Genomic DNA, 27026 nt, shown 5'->3' on the forward strand with positions numbered 1-27026 from the left:
TGTTGTTTTTTTGCTCTAGAGCACATCATTGTTAGCATCTGATCAAAGTGGTTTTGTCCTGCATTTTCATCACAGAGTGAATAAGGCAGCCACCGAGTGGGAAATGTTGCACTGATGTTCAGGGAGAGGCTAATTCATGTGGTTTTTGTGTTGCAAAGCTAATGCAAGTTGACTTTTAAAAAAGATTTCCGTGTGTTGAATAAGACTTGCGAATGTTGCCACACACAATCAGGTCACCACTTGGCATGTGCCTGTTCAACTCTTTTGCCAAAAATCTGGTAGAGTGTGTGATCTGAACGAAGCATCCACAAGATCCATACAGCTCTACGCAAACCTACTGGGAATGTCAGCTTGACTTCACAACTTAAGGAAAAAGGATGTGTGAACCAATCTTAATTTACCAAACCCAGGAAGGAAGTTTAGCTAGTTTTGAATCTGAACCTAGATTTCTCATACCCTCCATTCTGGCTCCTTACCATTTGTACCAATTGACCATTTCCCTTTTGTGGATGCGGAACATGAATACTCAGAAGTGTATCTCAGAATTATTTTGGGCAATAATTAAAATGGATTTTTCCTCTCTTGGAAAAACAACAAGCTGTTTCTCTCTCCCCCCCCCCCGCAGCCCTTGCCCCAGTATTTGAGCTTTTGCCATCCAGAGTGCAGTCATTTGAATACTGTTGTTGTTGTTGTTGTTGTTAAAGATGTGTTATATGAAATTAATGTCATCACAGAGTACTTTTTATTTAATTTGCAAGAAAAAATATATATTTTGGGCCTCTTAAATATTTTACCGCTACTCCTGCAGAGTCCTTTTAGTGCCTGCTTGCCTGCTAGCACAATCTCCCTCTCTCCCAGAAATTGGATGCAGTGTTCCAAAGATCATATTTCTTTCACTGCAGTTTGTTTGCTGGATGAGAACTTTAATGAGACAGATAAATAAAATAAAATGGTGGTGGCATGGCTTATGTTAGCTCTCCTGGCCCAAAAGAAAGAGCAAAAACAAAAGGCAAGAAGTGTTTTACTCTTCCCAAGAGAGGGGACTTCCGGTTGGTCGCGTCGCCATCGAGGTTGGAGGTCCGTTCAGCGGAGCGGACCTCGGCACTTTGAAGAAAGGGAATGCCGCTCCAGCGAAGCGGATTCCCTTTAAAAACCCCAAGTCGAGAGTTTTGGGGGCAGGTGCGTCTGGCGGGCGTCAAAAGCGGGCTCTCCCTCCCCCGGAAAGGCTCTGTTTTGAGCCCCCGAGAGCGGCGGGATCGGAGCTGCGACGCGACAGACAAAGACCGCTAACTTCAAAGCGCGACGCTGCGAAACCGCGAGGCACAGCGACCAATTCTCCCAAGATTTGGATCAAAATTGTAAGTTTGGACTTTGATTTGGATTTAAATTTGGACAATTGGCGAAGGGATGAGACTTAAAAAACGGGAGTCAGTCTCTACCCATTGACGAGCTGGAGGCAGTGCTTTAGCCCAAAGCCAGAGAAAAGGATACAGAGTTTTAAAATCCCCAAGGAAAAACTATAACTTCCCCACCTAAGGCAGGGCTAAGGGGGGAAGAGTGGAACAATATTGACCCTGCAAAAGCAATTGAATCACGTGGGAGAAACCCCTTCTCAACCCGGGACTCGGCACCCCAGGAGATTCAGCAAAATTTTTATGAAAGGAAAGGTTGACAGCTGTCAACAATAAAGTTAAAACTGAAGTGAAAAAAGTGAAAAAAGAAGAGATTAATTGATGGGATTTTAAGAACTGTGAAAATTACTTTTCAGCCATGTTGGATTTGTTTTTGTTTTTTTTGTTTTTTGGAGTGGGACTTTTGAATCTCCATTGCTCTTTGTCTTCTAATCTCCCTGCTGCCCTTGAGTGAGAAAGAATGTCAACATCCGGAACATCTGTTTTCCAGAGGACAGTGTTAAAATTGCTTGGAAATCTTATAGATGGGCAACAACAGCTTAGAGTTCAGCTAAGAGACGTTAGAGAACAGTGTCAGGAACTGAATAAAACTTTGCAGAATGAGATCAACAATGGAAAATTAATTCCTGAAGACAGAAGGCAAGAATATACAGAAGAAGAAGGAAATACCCAACAAGGAGAAGAGAAGGACCAGGACTTCATGGATAGTTCTGACCCTCTGGAATGGGAAAAACAAGAACTGGAATTGATTTCATGGGAAATGTGGGAAAATGTGAATAGGCAAGGAAAAGAGTGTGGGAAAATGGAGGGACAGAGGGAGGGGAAGGCTGGTGCATGGGTGGTAAAATGGGAAAGAATGGGAGTGGGATGAAAAAAATTTTTGAATTAAAAGTAAGGCAGGAAAAAAATGGATATGGATTTTGGTTTATATTAAGGAATATGAACTTGGATTATAATTTGGAATTGCTGTATTAAAATGGGGGAAAGGGTCTGGGGTGGAGGAGGTGGTAGTAAATATTTAAGGATAGAAGAAAGTTTATGAATTAGGAAGGATTAAATCTAGGAAAATTTCTTGGAGGAAGACTAGGCTAGGGAGAAAAAATATGAGGTTGATTTTTTTAAAAAAAAATGTTTCTTTGAAGGATATAAGTTGAAATTAGGGCATATGAATTGTTTGTCTAGATAAATAGCTTGGGGGCTTGCTCTCCCTTTCTTCCCCGCTGTCCCGGGGCCTCTTGGTGGCAGAGAGAGGTTCTGGGGGCGGGAGGGGGGGAGTGATAAACCAAGCTATAAAAGGGAACATCTTTAACTGCTCGTCGCCCATGGGCCTACTTGTGGCAGGGGGGGCACTGTGGGTTGGAGGGGTGGGAGAAGATGGATTTTATGTTAATTGAAATAAGAGGTAATGTGAAATGATAATGATATGCTGTATGAATTTAGGTTTAAAGACTATGAGCTGAATTGCTACAATGAAATTGCTATGATTGAGTAGGAGAAGATATGAAAATCAATGGGGAAGGATGAGGGGAAGTCACAAAAACAATGTTAACTAAAAGAGGATGAATATGTTTTGTTTTATTTTGTAAAATCAATAAAAATTATATTTAAAAAAAAAAATACTCTTCCCAAGAGACACAATGTCTGACTCTGATATGGTAGGTAAGTATGAAGTCATGGCACATATTTGACATAGGATCTCTTCTCTCATCATAACACGTAAGAGCATGCTTACTGTAGGAAATGTGTTAGACATGATTGTGTTTATTATTTACTATATTTGTAGACTGCCCCTTAGTTAGTGGTTCGTGCTCTAGTTATTTCCTGCTTGGACTACTGCAATGCGCTCTATGTGGGGCTACCTTTGAAGATGACCTGGAAACTACAACTAATCAAGAATGTGGCAGCTAGACTGGTGACTGGGAGCAGCCGCCGGTCCTGAAAGACCCACATTGGCTCCCAGTATGTTTCCGAGCACAATTCCAAGTGTTGGTGCTGAACTTTAAAGCCCTAAATGGCCTTGGTCCAGTATACCTGAAGGAGCTTCTTCACCCCCATCGTTCAGCCCAGACACTGAGATCCAGCACCAAGGGCTTTCTGGCAGTTCCCTCCCCACGAGAAGTGAGGTTACAGGGAACCAGGCAGAGGGCCTTCTCAGTAGTGGCACCCACCCTATGGAACACCCTCCTATCAGATGTCAAGGAAATAAACAACTATCTGACTTTTAGAAAACATCTGAAGGTACCGGTAGCCCCGTTTAGGGAAGTTTTTAATATTTGATGTTTTATCGTGTTTTTAATATTCTGTTGGGAGCTGCCCAGAGTGGCTGGGTAATAATAATAATAATAATAATAATAATAATAATAATAATAATAATAATTTATGATTTGTACCCCGCCCATCTGGCTGAGTCTCCCCAGCCACTCTGGGCGGCTCCCAATGGAATGTTAAAACAATACAGCATTAAATATTAAAAACTTCCCTAAACAGGGCTGCCTTCAGATGTATTTTAAAAATAGGATAGCTGCTTATGTCCTTGACATCTGATGGGTGGGCATTCCACAGGGCGGGTGCCACTGCCGAGAAGGCCCTCTGTCTGGTTCCCTGCAACCTCACTTCTCACAGTGAGGGAACCACCAGAAGGCCCTCAGAGCTGGATCTCTGTGTCTGGGCTGAACGATGGAGGTGGAGACGCTCCTTCAGGTATACAGGACCAAGGCCATATAACATGACAGCCAGATGGGTGGGGTATAAGTAAATAACAACAACAACAACAACTTATAGTATAAACATACTGAAAATAATTTACAATTAAAACGATTTAGGTCTGAAAAACAAATCCAAAAACCAGTAGATGTTCATCATGTTAATGGATTCAGCTTCACCTGGTGTATGAGCTATCACAGATCAAATCCGCAGGCAGAGCTTTTATATCCTCTCGCATGCCACACCTGTCAGTGAAGTGTATTCACACATTCAGCTCCTGTCAGAATGTGAAGAGAATAAGAACTCAACAGAGGGAAATGGACTTTGAATCCTTCACTATTACTAGAGCAAAGCACTTCCACCCCACCTTGCAATATGTATAGGCTATAGAAACTGTCCTGTATTTGAAACTGCAAATATGTACTTTCCTGCACTAAAGCTGGATCCTCGGATGTAAATTTCAGAAAAGGAATGTTGATGTTGATTTCAACAAGGTTAGGAAATATTTGGTGGTCATTTTCCAGATGTAAAAGTGCTTTGGATGCAAGTTTTGTATTTCTGTTTTTGAAAGCATTCTTCTAGGTACCCTGTGTCACACACGGGACTGACCCAGCTGCCATTTTAGTATAGCACCTGCAGTGAGATGGAGAGTTGTGTGTCTCCCTAGGGCTGCTGTCAGTTCTACATGGTTGGCAGACCAACAAACAGAACTTAGAATATGGCAGGTATTTGAGCTCTTCTTCCTCTTTCAACTTCTGAAAATCGTCGTATCTCTCACATGTGTATTTAACTTTCTTCGCATCATAGTTCCATGGCAAAAGTATACAAACTTCCTCATGCACAGGACATTGCATGACTATTTCTAACCTACCTTTTGCCCACAAAATAGGCCCCTACCCCAAAAGGGTTGAAATAGTTGTTTCAAAACAAAAATGGCTCCAATCCACTGAAAACTGCTCTCCTGTAACTTCCATTCATTTGGGTGGGTTTTTTTTTTTGTTTGTTTTACAGTTTGTACTAATACCGTCAAAAGAAGAAATTTGCTCAGTTACAGAATGTTGATAATTCAAGATTTCTTCCTAAAGTGGCCAGTGCTGGGGGGACAGAAAAATGTGAAAGTAGTAGCTGTATAAAGCCAGACACATGAAATATATATTGCACATTTGTTTTGCTGTAGTGCTAGTTCATGAGTTACTTTTTTCTGTTTAGCGATTAATAAAAATATGCATATATTCTGTGGTTGCCATACCTGTGTAGTTGTGTCGGGGGGGGGGAATGTTCCCCCTCTTCCTTCATATATAACATCTCAAACCAACTACACAATTCTTCCTACCAGGAGAATGAATAAACTCATTTTTCTACCCATACATTAATCCAGGTTAAGAAAGGAAACATTCTATAGAAGGAACCAGTGACAGAAGTTGACCTAATTTACACCTTGCCCTTTGAAATTCCAGTTTAGAGGCCTAAACCATTCCTGAGATTACCAATCTGATGGCATTCAATAAGGTTCAAGTGACGGTTTATTTTATTCACTTTCATCAGGAACACTTCCAGTGCTTTGTGTGTGTGTAAGAGAGATGGACTTAAGTCACTTCGTTTTGCTTCTTTTTTTTACTGCCCCTGGCAGCTATTTGTGTTGGCTTGATTCCAAAGAATTATTCCCTACCAACACACAGAGGGGCAGGGTTTGTAATTATGAATAAGCCATCTCTTTTCCACCAGGAAAGCCGAAACTAAAGTTAATACTGTAGAGGCCAAAACACACATACTGTACTTGCTTTCTAATAAGTTGTTTTTTTAAATGCACCAGTGTTTTGCTAATATGTAGCAAGAGTAGTTTCCATGTCTATATGTGACCAATTTATATATAGCATATTACATTCCTCGGACCAAATCTTTTACATGCAGTGAACCTTGCCATTTTCTTCCCAAACCAAGCGTGCCATGTATGCATGCATGGAAAATCATGAGTCTGCATACAGAAGCTTGTGTGCAGCATCCCAGGAAAGCAAACACCCCTCTGTGAATATTCATCAGAAGGGGAACTTCTTTTCTTCCATTTGAGTGGCTTCAGAGTTGTCAGGGAGAAAAAGAACCCCTGCTGATTTCTGAAGGTATTTTTTGGATGAGAGAAGCCACATCCAGGAAGAAAGAGGGAAGTGCTGATTGCACTCTAGGCAGCTGGCTTCTTGGGTTTTGTTTCCTCCGGTGCATTCCTCTTTCATGTTACTGTTTAGTATTATTTTTACGTGTTGTTTTTCTTTCAGATAGTCTTCACTAAACCACTAGATTGTGTCATGTTTCCATTTTAATGTTAACTGCTCCAGTGAAACTTTATTTATATAAGCAGATTATAGTTTGGAATGCCCATCATTTTTCAATGTGCTTTACCATCAAATTCATGCTCTTTGAGCTTATTGCCGCACTGGTCACCTACTTTTAAATGGAATAAACATTTTTAATGAGGGATGGATAAAATCTGCTGCTGCCAAAGTTAATTTTTAAAAGTTCTTCCTCAGACCAGGATTTTCATCAAGGAAGCTAAATAACCTGTTTAGCTGAACAAAGTTTAGTTCAGTATTATTTCCATTATATGACATCATGAGAATTAATCAAATTGGTGTGATTGTCATTGGTTTGTTAACTTTTCCTTATGGGAAAGTAGGTGTAAGCTCCAATACTGCTTTGTAAAAATGCATAGGATTGCTTCACACACACACGCCAAAATTGGAGAAACCAGGCAACAAATGTGCAGAAGGATATGACAGCAGTTCAAAGAGGCCCAATCACATATGGGCAAAATGCATATGCCAGAGGCATTTGGAGACTGACACCATGCATAGGTATTTATATGCTAATTCTAGAAGCCTTTGAGCCAAGATGGATGAGCTGGAGGACTGGGTTTTAAAGGAAAGCATAGCTATAGCAAGTATAATGGAAATCTGGGGAATGGAGAAAAGCAGTATGACGTGATTATTTCTGGGTGCAAACGCTATAAGACCGGCATGTTGAAGGTGGTGTCACCCTGTACATCAAAGAAAGCATAGAGCCCAACAATCTGGAAACTGCAGGGCAGCAAAACTCTTCAAATAATTGCTAAGGATGATGATACAAGTCCTCAGTATTAATTTAGTACTGGGAAAGTGCTATCCTTGCCCCTCCACCCCCATTGACCAAAATGCCCAGTGTGATCTTGAGAAGGAGAATGACATCAAGGAGACGTCAAAAGAAGGAAATATTGTAGTAATTGATGGGTTCAGGCAATCCCACGCAGATTGGGTAGATGTGTGTCAAAGTTATGCCAAAGATAATCTAGATGCCTTGATTCAAGTAGGTAGCCGGGTTGGTCTGTCGTAGTCAAAGATAGTTAAAAAGACTCTTCTTAAAAACTTCCTTAAAAGAATCAAATCTTCAAAAAAATTATATGATCTAAGAAAGGATTTAAAATAATCCTTCTAAAAGAATTTAAAAATTATAATGCAGCACCTTAGAGACCAACTGAGTAGTTTTAGGTATAAGCTTTCGTGTGCGTGCACACTTCTTCATATACACTGAAACAGAAGTCATCAGACCCTTATATATAATGAGAGTAATGGATTGTAAAGAGAGTAAAAGATGCCTTAGAACAGTTGGTTGGTCATGGAACCAACCAAAGGGGTGGCAACTCTGAACTTGATATTAAATGGTGCCCAGAATCTGCTGCAATATAGGATATAAGTGTGGTTGAAACATTGGAAACAGTGACCACAGTGCTATCAAATTCTACATTTATGTAAGTGGACAGTTGCTAAAACTTTTGACTTCAAAAGAGAAAACATCTCAAAAAATGAGAGGATTGGTAAAATGAAAGAGAAAGACAATGTGGTCAAATCTCTCCAGAATGCTTGGAGGTTATTAAAAACCACAATAATGGAAGCTAAATTATACCATAGGTAAGGAAAGGTACTACCAAGTCCAAGAGGATGCCAGCCTCATAGGCATGTGATTGGCCACTGTGATTACAGGATGCTGGACTAGATGGGCCTTTGTTCTGATCCTGCAGACATCTTCTATTCCCATGCATGCATTGGAGGTCTCTAGAGCCAGGTTATCTTCCTTTATGCAGAAGCATCCTATTTTGCCTAGGACTTGCCGATCAGAAGGTTGGTGGTTCGAATCTCCATGACGGAGTGAGCTCCCCTTGCTCAGTCCCTGCTCCTGCCAAGCAGTTCCAAAGCACGTCAAAGTGCAAGTAGATAAATAGGTACTGCTCCAGCGGGAAGGTAAACGGCGTTTCCGTGCGCTGCTGTGGTTCACCAGAAACGGCTTAGTCATGCTAGCCACATGACCCGGAAGCTGTATGCCGGCTCTCTCGGCCAATAAAGTGAGATGACCTCTGCAACCCCAGAGTTGTCCGCGACTGGACCTAATGGTCAAGGGTCCCTTTACCCTTTGCCTTTTTGGGTTGTTAAAAAGAAAACAGCCTGCCAATTGCTCATCTTTTTTTCTTTTAAGGATGCAGGGCATGGGAGATTTATTTTTTTCTTAGTGTAACCTGTGAAAATGCCCTATGTTGGTGCGAAAGTTGTAGCTACTTATAAAAACTTCAGCAGTGTATAACCGCTTTGTTTCATTTTTCTTGCTTTGTTTATGGGAGATAGAGGTCACTTTGAATCAACCTGCTTTAAAGGCAGACTGGAGCGGACAATAAACATTGTAGAGATGGTAGCATAGGACTACAAGCTAATATTGTATTGTTTGAATTCCATTCTTTACTCCCACCTTGAAATCTCTGCTTTTAAGACTCCTTGAAAATGGTTGCTGTCTCGGGGACTATAGTACCTATTGAGAGTTAACACTGATTTTTGTGCTTGATTGAATGCTTTGTACTAGACAGTGAGAGCATTTGTACCGTACGTGTACCTTTGAATTGCTGCTGCTTTGAACCTTAGCTGATCTCCCAGGTTAGAAGATGCACCGGCATGCATGATGGCTAGCATATAAATTACATTGCCACTGTAACTGCATGCAGGAGGAGTATAGAAACATCTAACAATGAGACTCTTCTGAGCAAAAATTGGCTTGCAATATAAGCCAAATGTGATATGCACTTCTTTTTATTATTGATATTAGTATGAGTGCAGGACTTCAGCTTCATTATAGGGATAATTTGCAAGGGCTGCTTATTCATCATTAGAAATAATAATCATCTTTGTGTTTCTGAGGGAGATGGTGCATAGTGTGTAATGTGCATTGTCAGAGTAGACATGTGACTGAAATATATCAGGAACTCTTACTGCGTGTCTACTGCTGCCAGTGACTACATGTGTTAACAGGCAGAACTACACATGTTCCAGTCTTGCACCGAGATTCACAGTGCACCATGGGGAAAACAATTGATGTATAGAGAATTAACAGTGAAATGAAGAGCCAGTATCGCAGTAATCCAATAAACTGTGTGACAGAATAAGAAAACAACAACAACTGCTAATTACAAGGATCGCACTAAGATTGGTCTGGCAACTGTTTGGTTAAATCTACAGATGACAAATGGAATCAGGATGGATAGAATAAGGAGTCACCTGCGGGTGGTACTAAGGCAACTGGAGAAAAAGCAGAAAAGTCTGACACCAAATAAGGACAAGGGAGGTTGATAAGGGGCAGGCAGGCATACAGGGAGCCTAGTTGGATTTGAAGGAGGAATTTAGGAAGTAGATAAAACACAAATGCTTGTTGTAGGTTTGTAGCAAAGGTTTGTTTCTAGCCGCAGCTCATGATACATGAGGGGAGAGCTTAACTGCAAGATTGAGTTTGGACAACATGCTCTAGGAGCCCACAGGGGTTCCACTGATAGGACTCATTGGTTTAATCCCACCCAGTATCTCTGTTTGTGTTTGATAAGAGCATTTGGGTTAGCGAAAGAGAGAACAGCTGATTGCCTGTCTTTTTAATAAATTCTTTGTAGTTCAAACAAGTACATGCCTTGCAAGGATGACCTTGCAGCAATGGTTTGCAACATCATGATATATGATGTGATGATATGATATGATATGATATGATATGATATGATAACCATCTTCAAATATCTGAAAGGCTGTGACATGGAAGATGGAGCAAGCCTGTTTTCTGCTGCTCCAAAGGGTAGGACCCAAATCAATGGATTCAAATTACGAGAAAGGAGAATCCAACTAAACATTAGGAAGAACTCTCTGATGGTAAGAGCTGCTCAACAGGGGAACAGTACCTTTGAATGTGGTGTGCTCTCCTTCGCTGGAGGTTTTTGACAGAGGTTGGATAGCCATCTGTTAGGGATCCTTTAGCTGTGATTTCTGCATTGCAGGGGGTTGGACTAGATGACTCTTGGGGTACCTTCCAACTCTACAATTCAATTATTCTATCTTCTATTCTTTTTCTATTTTGCTGTTTAATTAAGCCAAATTCTCTTTGCCTCCCCAAGAAAGATGATTCGGGAAAGAGATCTGCTCTCAGATTGTGAATGTACTTTCTGCATCAAGGTGTTTAAATTGCTAACTAGTCACTTCCTCCTGCTGCCCAATGATATCTTTCATGTGATGTGTGTATTATATCAGTGATTCCTAATCCTGAGGGACATTAGTACACCATAGGACATGGGTCTTCTTCTTCTTTGGCGATCACTTGTAGCCGAGTAAGATTGTCTTCCATAAACCCGGTTTTAACAATGAGTCTGTAAGTGATTGTGGACGCCAATTCTGGATCCACACGTCCTTCCACAGTGGGGACATTGGTTTCCGGGCGGGAGTTGATCACGGTGTGGATTTGCCAAGCGTGCCTTCCTCTTAGCACATTTCTCCCTTGTGTCCTGAGTTCGAGTGTCTTCAAAGCCCATGACACCTTTGGTAAAGGCTGTTCTCCAACTGGAGCGGTTGCAGGCCAGTGTTTCCCAGTTGTCAGTGTTTATACTACATTTTTTTAGATTTGGCTTGAAACAGTCTTTAAACCTCTTGTTGACCACAAGCATTACGCTTTCCATTTTTAAGTTTGGAATAGAGTAGTTGCTTGGAAGACGACCATCAGGCACAACATAACCAGTCCCATGAAGTTGATGTTGAAGAATCATTGCTTCAACACTGGTGATCTTTGCTTCTTCCAGTACACTGATATTAGTTTGCCTGTCTTCCCAAGTGATGTGTAAATTTTTTCAGAGACACCGTTGATGGAATTTTCAAGGAGTTGGAGATGGTGTTTATAAGTGGTCCATGTTTCACAAGCATATAGTAAGGTTGGTAGTACAATAGCTTTGTAAACAAGCATTTTGGTTTACCTGCAAATGTCCCGGTTCTCAAACACTCTGCACTTTAATCAGGAGAAAGCCGCACTCGCAGAGCTCAGGCAATGCTGGATTTCAGCATCAATGTTGACTCTTGTGGAAAGATAACTGCCTAGGTAAGAGAAGTGATTGACGTTTTCCAATGTTACACCATTGAGTTGGATTTGTGGCACTGCAGAGGGGTTATTTTGTACTTGTTGGTGCAGCACTTTGGTTTTTTGGATGTTGAGTGATAGGCCAAGCTTTTCGTAAGCTTCTGCAAAGATATTTAGGATGGTGTGGAGGTCGTCCTCTGAGCATGTGCACACTACGTTGCCATCAGCATACTGAAGCTCTATGATGGAAGCTACAGTAACCTTACTCTTTGCTTTCAGCCTGCTCAGATTGAAGAGCTTTCCATCTGTTTGATATATGATTTCTACTCCGGTGGGGAGTTTCCCTTCAACAAAGTGTAGGATCATGGCAATGAAAATAATGAATAGAGTTGGGGCAATAACACAAGCCTGTTTAACACCTGATCCCACTGTGAATGGTTCACTTTGAGAGCCATAGTTATCTGCAATTGCTGCTGTCATATTATCATGGAGGAGCCGAATGATGTTTACAAATTTATCTGGGCAGCTAATTTTTAGAAAGTCAGTCCACAGGGCATTACGATTTACAGTGTTGAAAGTCTTAGTCAGGTCAATAAACACCATATATGTTTAAGTACACAATTGGTTCCGGAAGTCTGTACCTAACCTGAAGCGTACTTAACCTGAAGCGAACTTTCCCATGGAAAGTAATGGAAAGTGGATTAATCCGTTCCAGACGGTCCACGGAGTACTTAAACTGAAGTGTACTTAACCTGAAGCAAACTTTCCCATTGAAAGTAATGGAAAGTGGACTAATCCATTCCAGATGGGTCCGCGGAGTACTTAAACTGAAAGTACTCAAACCGAAGCGTACTTAAACCGAGGTATGACTGTACAAGGGTTGGTTTTGCTCTCTGCATTTTTCTTGAAGCTGTCGAGCGGTGAAAATCATGTCCACTGTCCCCCTAGAAAGCTGAAAACCATTTTGGGATTCAGGAAGGGTCACCTCGGATATTGTTATGAGACGGTTTGCTAAGATCCTTGCAAGAATTTTGCCGGCCGCAGCTAATAGAGAGATGCCTCGATAGTTTCCACAACCAGTTCTGTCACCTTTTTTTAAAAAAAGAGATTGATAATTTTGGCATCTCTAAAGTCTGCTGGGATTTCTTCTCTTTCCCAGATTTTTTTTTTTGATGAGCTTGTGAAGTTGTTGTGCAAGTTCAATTCCACCCACTTTGAAGATTTCAGCAGGTATCCCATCAGGTCCACTGGCGTTCAATCTCACTGTCATTCTCATCAAACCAGTCCTGGTGTTTCTTGGTTTTGTATCCAATAGTTTGTTCACAGGCTGCAATAATGGATGTTTTTAGCTTGGTCCAGTGCTCCTCGATGTTATCAGGGAATTCTGAAAGCAGATGGTCCTTAAGAGTCATTTGGAAGCAATCCCGCTTAATGTGATCTTGAAGGACTTGAGTGTTCATTTTGCGCCTTGGTTTCCTTCCTTGAAGCTTGCATTGAGATATAATCTTGATAGCCATCGTGGAGCATATTAGTCGGTGATTTGTCCAGCAGTCGTCAGCGCTCGTCATAGCTCTGGTAAGGAGCACATCATGGTGATCTTTAGCATGGACAATAACATAGTCTAAGAGGTGCCAGTGGTTTGACCGAGGATGCCTCCATGAAGTTTTAAATTGATTTTTCTGTCGAAAGAAAGAAATAAGGTTGTGCACTGCACATATCGTCAAAAGTACGATTCCATTCTGGTTGCTGTTGCCAACTCCTTCTTTCCTAATAGTCCCAGGCCACAGATCAAAATCTTGCCCAACTCTTGCATTAAAATCACCCAGGAGGATAATTTTCTCTTCCTTAGGCGTCTCTGATAGGACGGTATCCAACTGAGAGTAAAAATTTTCTTTAATGTCTTCATCAGCATCCAGTGTTGGTGCATAAGTAGTTATAATAGTAGCCTGTTGGGTTTTGGTGAGCTTTATTCGAAGGGTTGAGAGTCACTCATTAATGCCGGCCCGCAGACAGTCTGGGAATCAGCATGTTTTTACATGAGTGGAATGTGTGCTTTTATTTAAAATGCATCTCTAGGTTATTTGTGGGGCATAGGAATTCATTCATCCCCCCCCAAAAAAAAATATAGCCGGCCTCCCACAAGGTCTTAGGGACAGTGGACTGGCCCCCTGCTGAAAAAGTTTGCTGACCCCTTCCATAGGACTATGAGCTGTGCATATTCAGTACCAGTCACCACCACGCTGCTGCACTTGAACTCAAACCAAGGGGCCTCCATATATGAAAGAAATGAGTCCCTGCAGACTGAACTGCAAAGTCACAGCTGCACCCATGGTGGACATGCATGCAGCATTAGTGAAATGCCCTGAATGGAAGAGCTTTGCCTTTATAGTGAACAAAAGGTGGGGGGGGAGAAACTCAGCACTACACTGCCTTCTCCCCTCTTTTGTTCACTATAAAGGCAAATCTTAGAAAGCTGTTTATAGTATTGCCGACTCCAGAGGTTCAAAAAGAAAAAGAAATCAAAGTCCAAGAGAAATCTCTCTCTCTCTCTCTCTCTCTCTCTCTCTCTCTGTGTGTGTGTGTGTGTGTGTGTGTTTACTTTCCATGGTTTTGCTTTGTCCTGTATGGCTTTCCCACACTTTTCTCTGCAGGTCTGGGCTATTGTTTATGTTCATGCTTTATTTTAGTGTCTCTAGCACATTAGAGCTCTATGGAAGCACCAGCAATGGTCCTGTTTGTGATGAAATCAAGAGAACTGGCAAAATGTGGCATCAAGGCAGCAGAACATGACCTGGTGTCCCCCCCCCCCCCCGAGTCATTTGCCTGGACCATGGCCATAAGATAATCTTTCCTCCCATGTAAGCCTGAAATCCCTAGTCGGATAGTGGAGGTGGCATGCAGTCTCTATCTTTTTTTTCATTGATCCATTTATAATATATATGTCCTGTTTTTCCTCCATGGAGTTGAAGGCAGCATGCATGCCCCACCCCCATGTCATCCTCACAGTGCCCCTGGGTCATGGGGTGAGCTTCCCAGAGTGAGGAGAGGAAGTTGCATGCTCTTTCCAGAACTATTTTTGGCATTTCCCCCCCCCCCCCACGGCACTGAATTGGGAGTTCTGGGAATCTGCTGTGAGGGGACTATTTAAGAGAGAAACTTAGCTGTCAGGACAATCAAGTGAGTGATATGTTTGATCAGAATGATGAAGAAGTGAAACACAGATCTCCCCACAGTAAGGGATCATCTCAGCAGCAGCCCAGACATTTCATTGAAGTTTAGGGGTTCGGGGATGAGGAATGAAGAGGGAAGCAGCATTTCCAAGGAAGCTTAGGAGTCCTTCCTCAATAAACAAGCGCCTAGTACAAGACTTAATACACTCTCTGCTTTTGGGGGCAATTACACTTAGAACATCTGTAAATTCTGTGGCTCCTTCCTAAGGGACCATAAATCTAAGGAGCCAATGGCATCTAGGATGATTAAAATCCCACCCCATTCACAGGACAGAGTGAGAATGCAATTATCTTTGGGAACGTCTCTGGTTAAATCCGGAGACACATGCAGTAGTTTCTTCACCTGTACACCGATTGGTTAAAAGCAGCTCATGCTGGATTTGCTATGAAGAAACAGAGGGGAAGTGGGTTTTTTTAAGAAGGTGATGGAGAGGGGAGGGAGGGAGAGTAGCGTAGCGTGAGAGTAAATTTGATTGGCTAGGGAGGGGGGGCATGAGCCGGAGAGAGTGCTGAGCAGGCATTCATGAGATACAGTAAAGAAAAGCGTCGCTCCTCCTGCCTCTCGCTTCAGATGCAGGAATGGACCAGGAGAGCTGGGACTGTGTTAGTAGCACAGGGAGAGCATGACTGGATTGGAATCTCTAAGGAGTGACAGCGCTGTGAATGAAGCACGGGTCGCTCTTTCTTCCTGCCGTGGGCTTCCTCTGTGCGAAGGGAAACGGGGAGATCATTTAAAGGGAACTGAGCATCTCTGGGCAAAGCAATGTGTCCAAGAGGAGCCGGGCACGGGAGCTGCTTGCCTTTTGGATAATCCCTCTTGTTCTTAGCCTCCGTTCCGTGCAGCATCCCTGGTTTTTGGTTTTTGAGAGGCAATGTGGAGTCAAGACTTTAAATGGCATTTGGGATAAAACAAAAACAAGATCACTTTTGTCTCTCTCTCTTTCTCTCTCTCTTTTTAAAAAAAAACCAAAGCAAAACAATTTGTTTGGGTATAGTATCTCTATCTTTTGCTTTTCTTTTCTTTTTTGATAGCAGGGGGAAGGGGGCAATTGTGACACCAAAGGGAATGCTTGCTGTGCAGGAGAGACTTCTCAACAAGTAAGCGCGCTGTTTCCTAACTCTTGGCTGAGCAGGCTTCTGTTAGCCAACTGGCTCCATTGACAGCACAATCTTTTTGGTTTTTGTTTGTTTTTTGACTTCCTTGTCAGGATGGTAGGCAAAAGAACAGCTGGCAGAAAACAATAGGGGGTGGGGAAACCAAATAAAGGAAACCACCTGCAACCTGCCCCCCCCCACTTCCAGTAAAATAAACCTACAAATATCATTGTCAGTAATAATTGCGGAACACTTCTGACGTCACCATGCGCAGATCTAGCACGGATGAATCAACCTATCACAGGAGCCCTTCTTTGGACAGCAAGGATTACAGTTTTCCAAATGGCGCCTTCCGTCGCTATAGCAGCATGTATGGCGGCCAGTTTGGGGCCGCGAGCAACTCTTTTTTTGGATTCCATACCAACCCAGGCCCTAAGGCCACCAAGGCTAAGTACACATCTCCCAAGGGGAACAAGTATGTGGTCTTTTACTTGGATCTCTCCTTTATTTTTCTTCTAGAACTGAAGAGGTGCAGCATGGCTCACAACTGCCTGCAGTGCATTAAGTACCTCATGTTTGTGTTCAACCTCCTCTTCTGGGTGAGTATGTATGCAGGTGTGATCCCCCCTCCCTCTTCTGTTGCCTCTAAATTCTATAGACTTGCTTTCCTCCAGACTTCAGGGCAGTGTGTAATGGTAAAAGTGAAGAACTGGGTACTGTTGTGCACTTGATGCAGAATGAAGTGGTAGGCTGAGGTGGCAGCAGAAAACTGGACTGTTGCACTTCAGTCTTCAGGAGGAGGAGTTCCATAGATCAGTCCTGTAGAAAAGAATAAAACAAAGCGACTTCCTTTCTCCACTAACAGACCAGGGAGAAAGGTTTCACATATTTCTGTCTCTGATGTTTGAGTTTCTTGCATATTAGAGCCTTTTTTTTGTGAGGAGCATTCAAAAATATGGAACCTCCCTCCCCCACTTTCACCATGAAGTGGTACCGCCCAAAGTTCTGCCACTTCATTCTCTAATGTGCTGAAAGGCTCTCTCTCCTTCTTTCTAACTCTTAAGTTGCTTGGTGAGTTGTTACAGGGCCAAGAAAATAGAGATGTTTCCCATGTTCCCCTTTTCTGTGTTCTTTATCAATTTGGTTCAAATGTATGCATGTTTAGATACTGCTTTGGAGTCTGAGAATTCATTGTTTGCCCTTGTTCCACTTAAAGGTGTCTGCATGCTCAAACCTAAGTTCAGCTTGGTTTGCAGAGGGATTCTCTGTTGTAAAGGTGGTTCTTGTTATGATATTGTTGTTCTGTGACACAGAATTGTCTGGATAAATATGCACATCATAGGCGTGCACGTGATGAGGTGTCCACCTATGCCTGGCAGTGTCATCAATAACAGTGATACTGCAGCTGGAATAAAGTAGGTTAGCAGGCAAGCACTCAGCTTTCTGCACTGAGCAGAGACTTTGCATCACAGAAATACATTTGCTGGGAGAGCGCTGCACACCCTGATAGCAGCTTCCTGGCCCTGCTTTAAGCTGCCACGTTAACTTTTATTCCCAGGAGAGTATCTGAAGATGCAAATCTGATAGGAGTTTTGCTTTCCGAGGGAAGATTGTGTTGGTGCAAAATCATGAATGACCCAGATAAACTTTTCTTTTGGAGGGACATCAGAAGTTTTGCAGAAGCCGCTGGAATTGCCTTGCACTGTATTAACACAGCCTGACTGAAAGCAGCGTGATTCGGTTTGTTAACCGGCTTATGTGGCATGTTTGCTTGGGTGCCAATGGGCCAGCGTGTGGAGAGTGAAGTTCATTTTTATTTTTTTGCAGGTTGCAATGGCATATGATACTCCTATTGTGTGGTATCCTCATTTATGCTAGCAAAGTGCTAAGCAAAGATAAACTAATTCATGTAAACTAGCCCTCATCTCAATTAATCAGAATGTGGTTAAAGATATGGGGGGGGGAGAATGTAGGGGTCAGCAACTGGAAGTGCCTCACCCCAATCTGCAGTGAATTCTAAGTGGCACCACAGTTGCCCAGTCATGTTCCTTGTTTTCTCACTCCTCTTGCCATCAAAGAGGGGAATGAGGTTTGAGAAGAGGATGGGGAGATAGCGACAGCTCTGGCTTTCATGGGCGTGGGGAGGAGAGGAGAGGTGAGGGGTTGGATAGCCACTTAAAAATTAAGGCTGGGCTGGCTTCACCCACCACCCTACCTTTCTCAAAACACTCCCCTCTATTTCCCTGCTTCCCCCCCCCCCTGTTGCAGACCAAATATATGTATATTCAGCATTGGCTCAGTTCCAGAAGAGAGTTCTGAAACACAAGGAGGGGAACTCCATTTAAGCTCAGATAAGCTGAAAGAAAATATCAAATCCGACTAGTCTGTTTTCTAGTTCCTGATTCTCTCACACTGCTGGGATCCTAAATATCCCCTGGTGTTTATCCCAGCTTACCCCAAAGCTTCCTGACAAGTCAGGGACTGTGATTCTCTTGTCCCTTTAAGCCAACCGCTTCTCTAAGGCTTTTGTCCATTTCTGGTGGAGTTTCTTGCTCAGCCAGCCAGCTAAAATGTTATATGCAAAAGATAAACAAGAGGGCTGGCATGAATAGCCACCCTTAAGATGATGCACGGCAGAGCCTTAAAGGACATTCCCTGCAGGTTCTCTCCATTCATCCTGCACTGTAGTACATGCACATATATTTTTTAAAGGAATTACTGCTTGCAACGTGTGTGCACTTCCAATGGGATGACTGCAGAACATTTCCTTGGGATATTTCACAATGTAATTGCTGCTATGATCTTTCTGAACAAGCTCACTACAACCACCACCGTCTTTCTTGCATTCTTCCTTTTCTCAAGGTCTTGGTCAGTAGAGTGCAGGAGTTATGAGCTGTCTGTGTCCCAAGACTAGATCTGGAGAGCATACAATAAATTATTTATGATGCTAGTGTCCAATTGAGGAGCAGAAATTTTCATTATTCCATTTTTGTTTATCTGTAAACCTCTGGGGATTCTTTTTCTTAGCATAAAAAGGTTGGAACTATCAATTTTTTAAGAATCTAGAAATATCCTGTGTTCTTATATGCACCCCCGGTCAGTCATATTTTAACACATTCTTCCTGTTTCACCAAATACAACTCAAAACGCCACCACAAAATCACTTGTCCCCAATCAAGCACGCCTTCTATGCTAAAACAGAAGCAACATCTTCGGTCTATCAGGGCTGCTTCCCTGCCCCCCCACCACAATTCATGTTAAGTCGAAAGATACAGTGGAGAGCAAGAATGTAATACTTATACTTTCAGTCCCCCCCCCCATCATTTAAGGAAGAGGGTGCACCTCCCACTTTTCAGACAACAAGTGATTATTCCTCACTAGCCAGCTCACAGGTTTTGCTCAAGTGAGCAGCCATTGTTGTAAAATATGCATATTTAGAAGGCATGCATATCAAAGACACAAATCTTTTTTTAAATAAAATGTATATAATTGTATTGTATTGATATTGCTATGTTATTAATTGAATTTAGAACAGCAATTACCATGAATGCTCTTACTGTGTCCTGCAGTGCTGTGTGCATTGTAGCCACCATGGTGGTCCCAAATATGGTGGACTACAACTCCCATTGTCCCTGAATATTTGCCATGCTGGCTGGGGCTGATGGGAGCTGTAGTCCAGGACACCTTGGCAGGGGACTGATGGCTACCTCTGCTGTATGCAGTGCTGCTCCCAGTTAGAGTCAAGAACACTGAGATATATATAGATCAATGTTGGGACTCGTTCATGTTGACTGTAGCCAAGGGTGGACTTTGCACCTTGCTGAGCATCTCTTGATCTGATTCTGCTGGCTGTGAGATACCATCTAAGGGTCTAACGCTGGCCCTTCTCCAGAAATGGACACCTCAGGGGGGGAGAGCAAGAGCTGCTTGAGTGGCAGAAAGCACACAAGAAACGCAATGGGCAAGCAAGATGGGATCATCGGGGGGAGGACAGAGGACAGAGACATTTGGGTGTCAAAATATGTTAAAAAGGGGGAGGGATGAAGGAGGAAGGAATATATTCTGTATTAGGATGGATAAGAAGGTTTGAAAACTGGATTGCTGACTCTGGACATTGCTGGAATTGAAGGGAATAGCCGTGAACGAGGGAGGAGGAGGAAAAATTGAGAATAAAGGTTAAATTAAAGATTGGGAAAGTAAAAAGGAATTAAAATATAAGGAAGTCCTTGGAAGGAAATTGAGGCAAGGGAGGGAAATTGTTTTAAGTTAGTTAAAATTAGGATGTAATAGTAATTGGACACATTAGAAAATTAGTTTGGGCAAGAAGATTTGGGATGGTTGGGTGTCTCCCCCCTCTTGTTGGTCTCCCTCGGGCTGGGAGCTTCTGGTGGCAGGGGGGGCTTCAGGGCTGGGGGGGGCAGAGGGAGGGGAGGGACTCAATTGGATAAAGAATCATCCCCTTGCCTCCTTTTGCCCTCCGGGACTCTTCGTGGCAGGGGGAGTCCTGGAGGATGGGGGAGGGAGGGCGTGAGAAATGGGAATAAAAGAGAAGTTAATAAAGATTTTGGATGGTATATGAATATATGATTGGAAGGTTGGAAATAGAATGAGGATAATGATAAGAAAACTGTTAAATGAGATTTAAAATGAAAATCAGATAGGGGGGAGATCGGGGAAGCCTACATAGAAACAATGTTTATGGAAAATGGTTAGTAATTTTTATTATTATTTTTTTTTCCTGTACTTTTTCTTCTTCTTTTTTTCTTTTTCTAGTTTTTGTTTTTCATTTTTTTTTAAGGGGGGATTAAGTGTGGATAGATGATGGGATGGATACTCACTTTCATCTCTCCTGCCAACCTGGAGTCTCTTGGTGGCAGAGGGGGGTTCCGGGAGTGGGGGGGAGGGGTGGGTAGAAATTCAATCACAAATTGAACCACTGTCGACTGCCCGCTTTTCGGGGGATCCTCTTGTGGGAGGGGAGGGCCCGTGGAGGGGGGACAGAAGTAGGTGGAAAATTGGTTATGTATTTTTATGTATGTTCTCTTTATTATGCAAAATCAATAAAATATTAAAAAAACAAAAAACAAAGATGTGGAACCAATTGCTGTCCAGATGTTGCTGAACTACAGTTCCCATCATCTCTGAAGATGGCCGTGCTGCTTCAAGCTGATGGGAGGTATCCAACAACATCTGGATAACCACAAGTTTCCTATCCAATTCTAATTGTTCATTTGGTGTGAAGCTACAGGACACAGGGAAATGTGACGACAGGCATGGAGAGGTGTGTGTCTGTCCTAAAACTGCTGAAATTGTGTGAGAGAAGAGCCAGGTACAGATAAATCCCATTTTATCTCACGAGGTGTGTGTGTGTGTGTGTGTGTGTGTGTGTGTGTATGTGCCACCCTCCCTGAGCTACAGCTCTCCTCAGGCTCTTTGCCTGTGAGGGGAGAAGAGCCACTCTCCCAGCACTTGAGGGTTGAGCAGGCAGGGGAAGAACCGCACATGGTTTTTGAAAGTAGTGGACAGGGAGTGAATGGCTTCCAGCACCCAAAGGCTGCTCTTTGCAGCTTGTTCTTTTTCTCGTCCAAGCCGGCAAGCTGCTGCTGGTATTTGCTGCTACTGTACTTTCATTAGCTGCCACCTCCATAGGAGTGCTCCTATCAGAACACCAAGTCTAAAAGCAAGAAAAAAATATGCAGCTGTGGTTATTTCCATTGGAGATAGACACCATTGCTGCCAGGAAAGAACTGATGATGGGTAGGGGCATGGAAAGGGTAGCAGCAAAAATGATAATCTGATCCACCCACAGGGGAAAGTAATGCACCTGCTGTTCCAGATGAAGTAATTTGGAGTAATCCCCCCGCCCCATTTTTTTTTACTGGATTATCCCTTGATTGGGAAAATTTATAGGGGAAAACCAGAAGGGTACCTTATGTTTTGTGGGGAACATCATGTGGATGATGCAAATTAAATGGGAATGCAAACAACTGCAACTACATGTTAAACATCTGGCATGGATAAGCCCTTATAATATGTGCATATCATATACACACCATAGGGCAATGCGACAATCAGAATTTGGCAGGATGAATTGTTTTGTTGTTGAAGTGCACTGCATTGCAGGATTTGTAGTGTTCATATTGTGGAGCTAATTAATTGCTGTGCATCTTTTTTGTGTATATGTGCACATTTTAGAGATGCATGTGATTTATAGGCTCTTTTGAATTTTGGAGCAAGGGAGCTACAGAGCTATCCGTTTGTGGACACACAGTATCAGTGCTAGGATGTAGGCAGCTGAAGAAGAGCTAGATAGAGTGACATCAGGTTGCTCCAGCAACAGGTGGTGAGAAGGTTGACACAGTCTTGCTGACTATCATGCTCACACTTGCTAAAGGTGACAAAAAAGTAATAGACATGCAAGTGCAAGATCAGTGATATAGTGTTTTTCTGGTTTTAGGGGCAGGCAAATATTTTGCATCAGAGCCATGTCTAACTTGAACACTGCTGTCCCTTACGATTCTGAGTTTAACAGCCACACAGTTTAAGATCCTACCAGGCTCCTCAGGACAGAATCAAAGAAAAGTGCTATTGATCTTGTATAGCACCACCTGCTGTGCATTTAAGGGTTGTGGTGGATAATAGGCTTTCAGCCCATATGCCTTCAACTTAAATCACCATCATTCCATTCCGTGTGCGTGTGTGTGTTCACCCTGGCTCCCTCTGCCTGCTGTCTCCCCGTAAAACATGTTTATTGTGGAAAAGGGTTTATCATTACAATAACATGTTGCCCACTAATGCATTAACCCCACAAACATTTACATTTTAAGCAATATAAAATGTTTAACTTATGGAACCCTAGAATTCAATGCTGCTGTTTCTCTAGTTCCGAGGAAGAAAAACATATCAGTTTTAGTCACTTAATTCAATAAACAGGACTGACAAGTTGTCGACATTGAAGCACAGTATCAATAAATAATTTGCTGCAGAATCTGGAGGAAGTTAATACACTATATGTTTCCTAAATGCAATCAAACAATTCCAGCAGATACCAGCTACAGTCATACTTCGGGTTGCGAACACTGCGGGTTGTGCGTTTTTGGGTTACGAACCGAGCCGAACCCGGAAGTACCGGAACGGGTTACTTCTGGGTTTCGGTGCTCGCACATGCACAGAAACGCAAAATGATGTTATGCGCAGAAGCGCCGAATTGCATTGTGCACGTGCACAGACGCAGCGCTGTGGGTTGCAAACATGCCTCCTGCACGGATCACGTTCGCAACCCAAGGTATGACTGTAGAAAGTATCTGGGCAAATATGCATTTTGTCACACTATAAATAGAGCCCGTGATGGGGTGGAGCTATAGAGATGAGGAAGGCTTCTTAGGAAGCAGGTTTAACAACCACCCCCGTAGTTCCTTGAAGGCATCCCTATGCTTCCTTCCACATCTATGCTTATGAGGAATCCTGTTGTAGTGAGGTCAAAGTCTGCTATCAACACCCAGCGCTGCTCAATCTCCACTTCAGAGGGATCCCACAATAAGGGGAGGTGGGGTGCGATATGTGTTTGAATACAGAGTGCTAAGACATTTGGTGCGCCTCTTTTGTTAATTACAGGGGTCCCTGTGGAAGCATATTTTACATGGGTAGGTAAGGGAGTGAGCATCTTGTCTAATTGTACTAGGCAGTGGCCTTTACATTATTAAATGCGGAATTACGGCCTAAGTACATTCCCACCCATCACAATGACACAAGATACTTGCTTCCCTGCCCTAGCTCTTAGAGGATACTGATTTGTGTCACTCTGGATTATTATTTCTGTTGGCAATTGAAGTAATTGAAGGGAAAATATAACGTTTCCTTCCTAAATAATTTGCACAAACTACGTGGGACTTGGTCCAGGTGAAAACACTCAATCAGTTCTGCCCCATGTGAGTAGAGCTCACATGTAGATAACAGTGCCTTAATCAATGCCACTTGTCTAGTCTACGTTACTTCTGTCTTAGAGAGCAAGCAGAATGAATAGGAGGTTGTGGGGGATTTTGCCCTTTGCATCTCTTAAGATGGCAAGCCAGTCTGCTGCCCTTATTAGGATTTGTGTTGAAATGCCACAGCCGAGCTCCTTAATCTCTGGAAGAGGAAAAGCCTCCAAAAGTAGAGGCACTCCAATGTGTGCTTAACTGTAGGGGCAGTTTAATCCTAAAACCGATAACTGGTTGGCTGCTGAATGGATAAAGAATTCAGTCCTCAATGTGCTCCCTGACCTCCCCCTGAACGTAGCCACTGGGTGGTGATAGTGAGACATTACTTGGCTCCTGAGAGACCTCAAGTGGGAAGGGAACTGTTCAAAATTAAATCAGAGAGGTTTCAGCACAGCACCTGCTGCTATGTGTTTCATATAGTTCACTGTGCATGAGCAAAGATTTGTTTGTGCTGCTTTTCGGCCTGTGACAGAGAGCAGCTAAGCTGGATAGAAATTCTACTCAGTAGAATCTACTGGCACAATTGCAAACAGTGCTGTAAACTATTATACATGTTGTAAGGCAAGACGTTAAATAAAAAGGAAACCTCTACTGAATGGTAAGGCTTCCAGATCTCATCAGGGATTTATTTCTGTAAAAATTATAGTAATTACAGTGGTACCTCGCAAGACGAATGCTTCGTGCAGCGAAAAACTCGCTAGACGAAAGCCTCTAGTGATTCCTTGTTGCCTCACAAGACGAAGCTTTCTATGGCTGCCGTTTGTTTCCACAAGACGAAAATCTCGCTAGATGAAGCGACCCGCGGAACGAATTATTTTCGTCTTGCGAGGTTACTGTATTTCAAAATTTGCATTTATAAATAGAGAATCATAGAACTGTATATAAACTAGCATATGCACATTTTGTGTCAATCTGTGTCCTTTCTTAGTAATAATCAGACTATCAGTTTGTAAAATGTATTCAATGGTGGGGTGGTATTCCTCTGTCCTCTATATAATTTGTTCCACAGCAGTAGATGGCACTGTGAACTGAGCCAATGGCACAAAGGCATTTCCAAGCCTGCGTCTGAAAAGCAGACAGTCTTTTTTCTTCTTCTTCAGTGGTTGACAACTCAGGCTAAATAAGGCCACAGTTCTAAAATGAGCCAACATGGTTTTATCCTAGGAGTGTGTAGGAAGGAAGGATCACTTGGAAGAAGAAGAAGAAGAAAGATGTCATAATGTTATTTTAAACTGCACATAAGAGATAAAGCTGAAAATGGCTTCAGGCTGATCCATAGCACGAAACCTATTTGCATAGTTGGCTAAATCAAATATCCTAATTTAGGAGCGAGAGGTGAAAAATACTGGCATTTTCTGAAAAGGCACTTACCGTTTCTGAAAACTCTCCTACTACACTCTCTGCTGAGATAAAAATTATCGTTTATTTTTAAAGTGTTCCATCTGCCAGAAAAATGGTAATATACTTTATATTTAGATGAACAGGTGAAAGACGTGCAGCCAGGTAATCTGATGTGACACCCGCCCTCCAGCTGAGGGACCATGTTTGCTACCCTCTGGTGTTTTTCTTACAGGTGTACAGTACTTAGTTCGGAAACACCTGGTTGGCCCTTGCCCAGGTGGAGAGACAGTGTGCTGTGGAAACAGTGATTTAGAATAACAGTCTAGTTACTTTTTCCAATGTAAAAGCCGTTTTCTGTAAAGAGGACATTCTTTTTTCATATCTCCCTACTGGAGTTTCGTTAATGGATGAACTGCTGAATGCAAATTCAATAAATAAGCAACTGCCTGTGAAAAATGCTGCTGTGGCATTTGCAAGAATATGGCACATTTTCAAGGTCTGTTGCTTTTGAAGGATCTGACCCTAATTTCACGAAAACCTTTGGGGAAAAGTACTGAGCTCACAACCACGAGCCAGTAAATGTGGGGGGCAGCAGGGAGAGAGGACAAGCAGGCTGGAGAGGAAAGCATATGTAGATCTGGTCTGGTAGAAGTCCTCAGCCTGAGGTTGTAGGTCAGAGGTAGAACACCTGTTCATGCAGACGGCCCCAGTTCTATCCCTGGTGTCTCCAGTTCTAAAGGATCAGGTAGCAGGTGATCCAAAAGACTTCTTCCTGAGACCCCGGAGAGCTGCTGCCAGATGGATCAGGCAATACTGGGCCAGATGTACAAATAGTATCACCTGGCAGAAGGCAGCATCCTCTGTGTGCAAATATGAAGACCCATTACTGCATTCAAGCAGATTGGATTCTGTGAAAAGAGCTGTGATGTTTCTCCATATGCGTTAACAATATGTGCAGCTAGGAAAAAGCTGGGTACCTCTTTGGATTGTTAAAAATAGGCTCTGGCCTGATTCACCTTTAAGATGGTTGAAGTACACAGGAGCATAGGGAACTGCCTTACACTGAGTCAGACCATGGGTCGATGTAGCTCAGTATTATCTGCACTGACTGGCAGCAGCTCTCTAGGATTTCAGGCAGGGTTCTCTCCCAGCTCTACCTGGAGATGTTGGGGATTGAACCAAGAACCTTGTATGTGCAATACGGATGCTCTACCACTGAGCTACAGCCCTTCCCCTAGTAACTGGGAGCCAGCTTGCAAGATTAAGCATCCTTGCCCTCACCACACTCCTCTTGCACCAGACTTCCCCCTGCCTACTCTGTGCATTTTGTACCACCACCACCTTTATTTTTTTAAATATATCTACAGTTCTTTTATTCAGGTGAGAAGTCAACTCGATACTCTCTTAAAATAACCAAAGGTGCAGATTCTCGACATGAGTTTAGGAACAGACCCTAGTTGACAGTGATACACATTATGCCCAACCTAGATAAGTTGGACAGGGGAAGGTTGTGCATGAGAGGAGGTTGGAAGGGGGAAATTGCACGACCCCACAAAATGCCTCGGCCTGTGTTTCAGCATCAACTTTGGAGCTGGCCTGTGATAAGTGCCATCCTCATTTTGTTGTAGTGGTTGCAGAAGGAGCTAAAACAAGAACAGAACAGAACACGCACACATATGCAGCTCACTGGGCACAAACCTTTCAAACTGAAAAGCCACTGAGTTTAATGAGAGAGTTAGTTAAGCACATACTTATTTGCTACTGAAATCAACGGGACTTGTTCATACTTCAAAATGTACTTACTTGGAGGCCAAACCAGACATGAATATGGGAGCAGAGGTGGGGGAGAAATTGGGCCCAGTTTCCATTTAGAGTTGAGC

The 27026-nt window shown here is 42.8% G+C and overlaps 1 protein-coding gene across 6 annotated transcripts in view; it reads left to right on the top strand.

Annotated features, from left to right (window-relative positions):
• Positions 1-27026, top strand: part of TSPAN4 (tetraspanin 4) — a 517256-nt gene that overhangs the window by 287132 nt on the left and 203098 nt on the right. For 4 of the 6 annotated variants that reach the window (XM_035121894.3, XM_035121932.3, XM_088666015.1 and 1 more), the window contains one exon: positions 16346-16425. The exons of 1 other annotated variant lie outside the window; for it this stretch is intronic. In XM_035121894.3, the coding sequence (XP_034977785.1) occupies positions 16363-16425 (63 nt within the window). In that variant the 5' untranslated portion in view covers positions 16346-16362. Of the gene's footprint in view, positions 1-16006; positions 16426-27026 lie in introns of those variants that run through there. One more of the 6 variants, XM_035121885.3, reaches the window with a different exon arrangement.

Source organism: Zootoca vivipara, chromosome 1 (genome assembly GCF_965207765.1).
Source record: "Zootoca vivipara chromosome 1, rZooViv2.hap1.1, whole genome shotgun sequence".
NCBI classification, from domain to species: domain Eukaryota; kingdom Metazoa; phylum Chordata; class Lepidosauria; order Squamata; family Lacertidae; genus Zootoca; species Zootoca vivipara.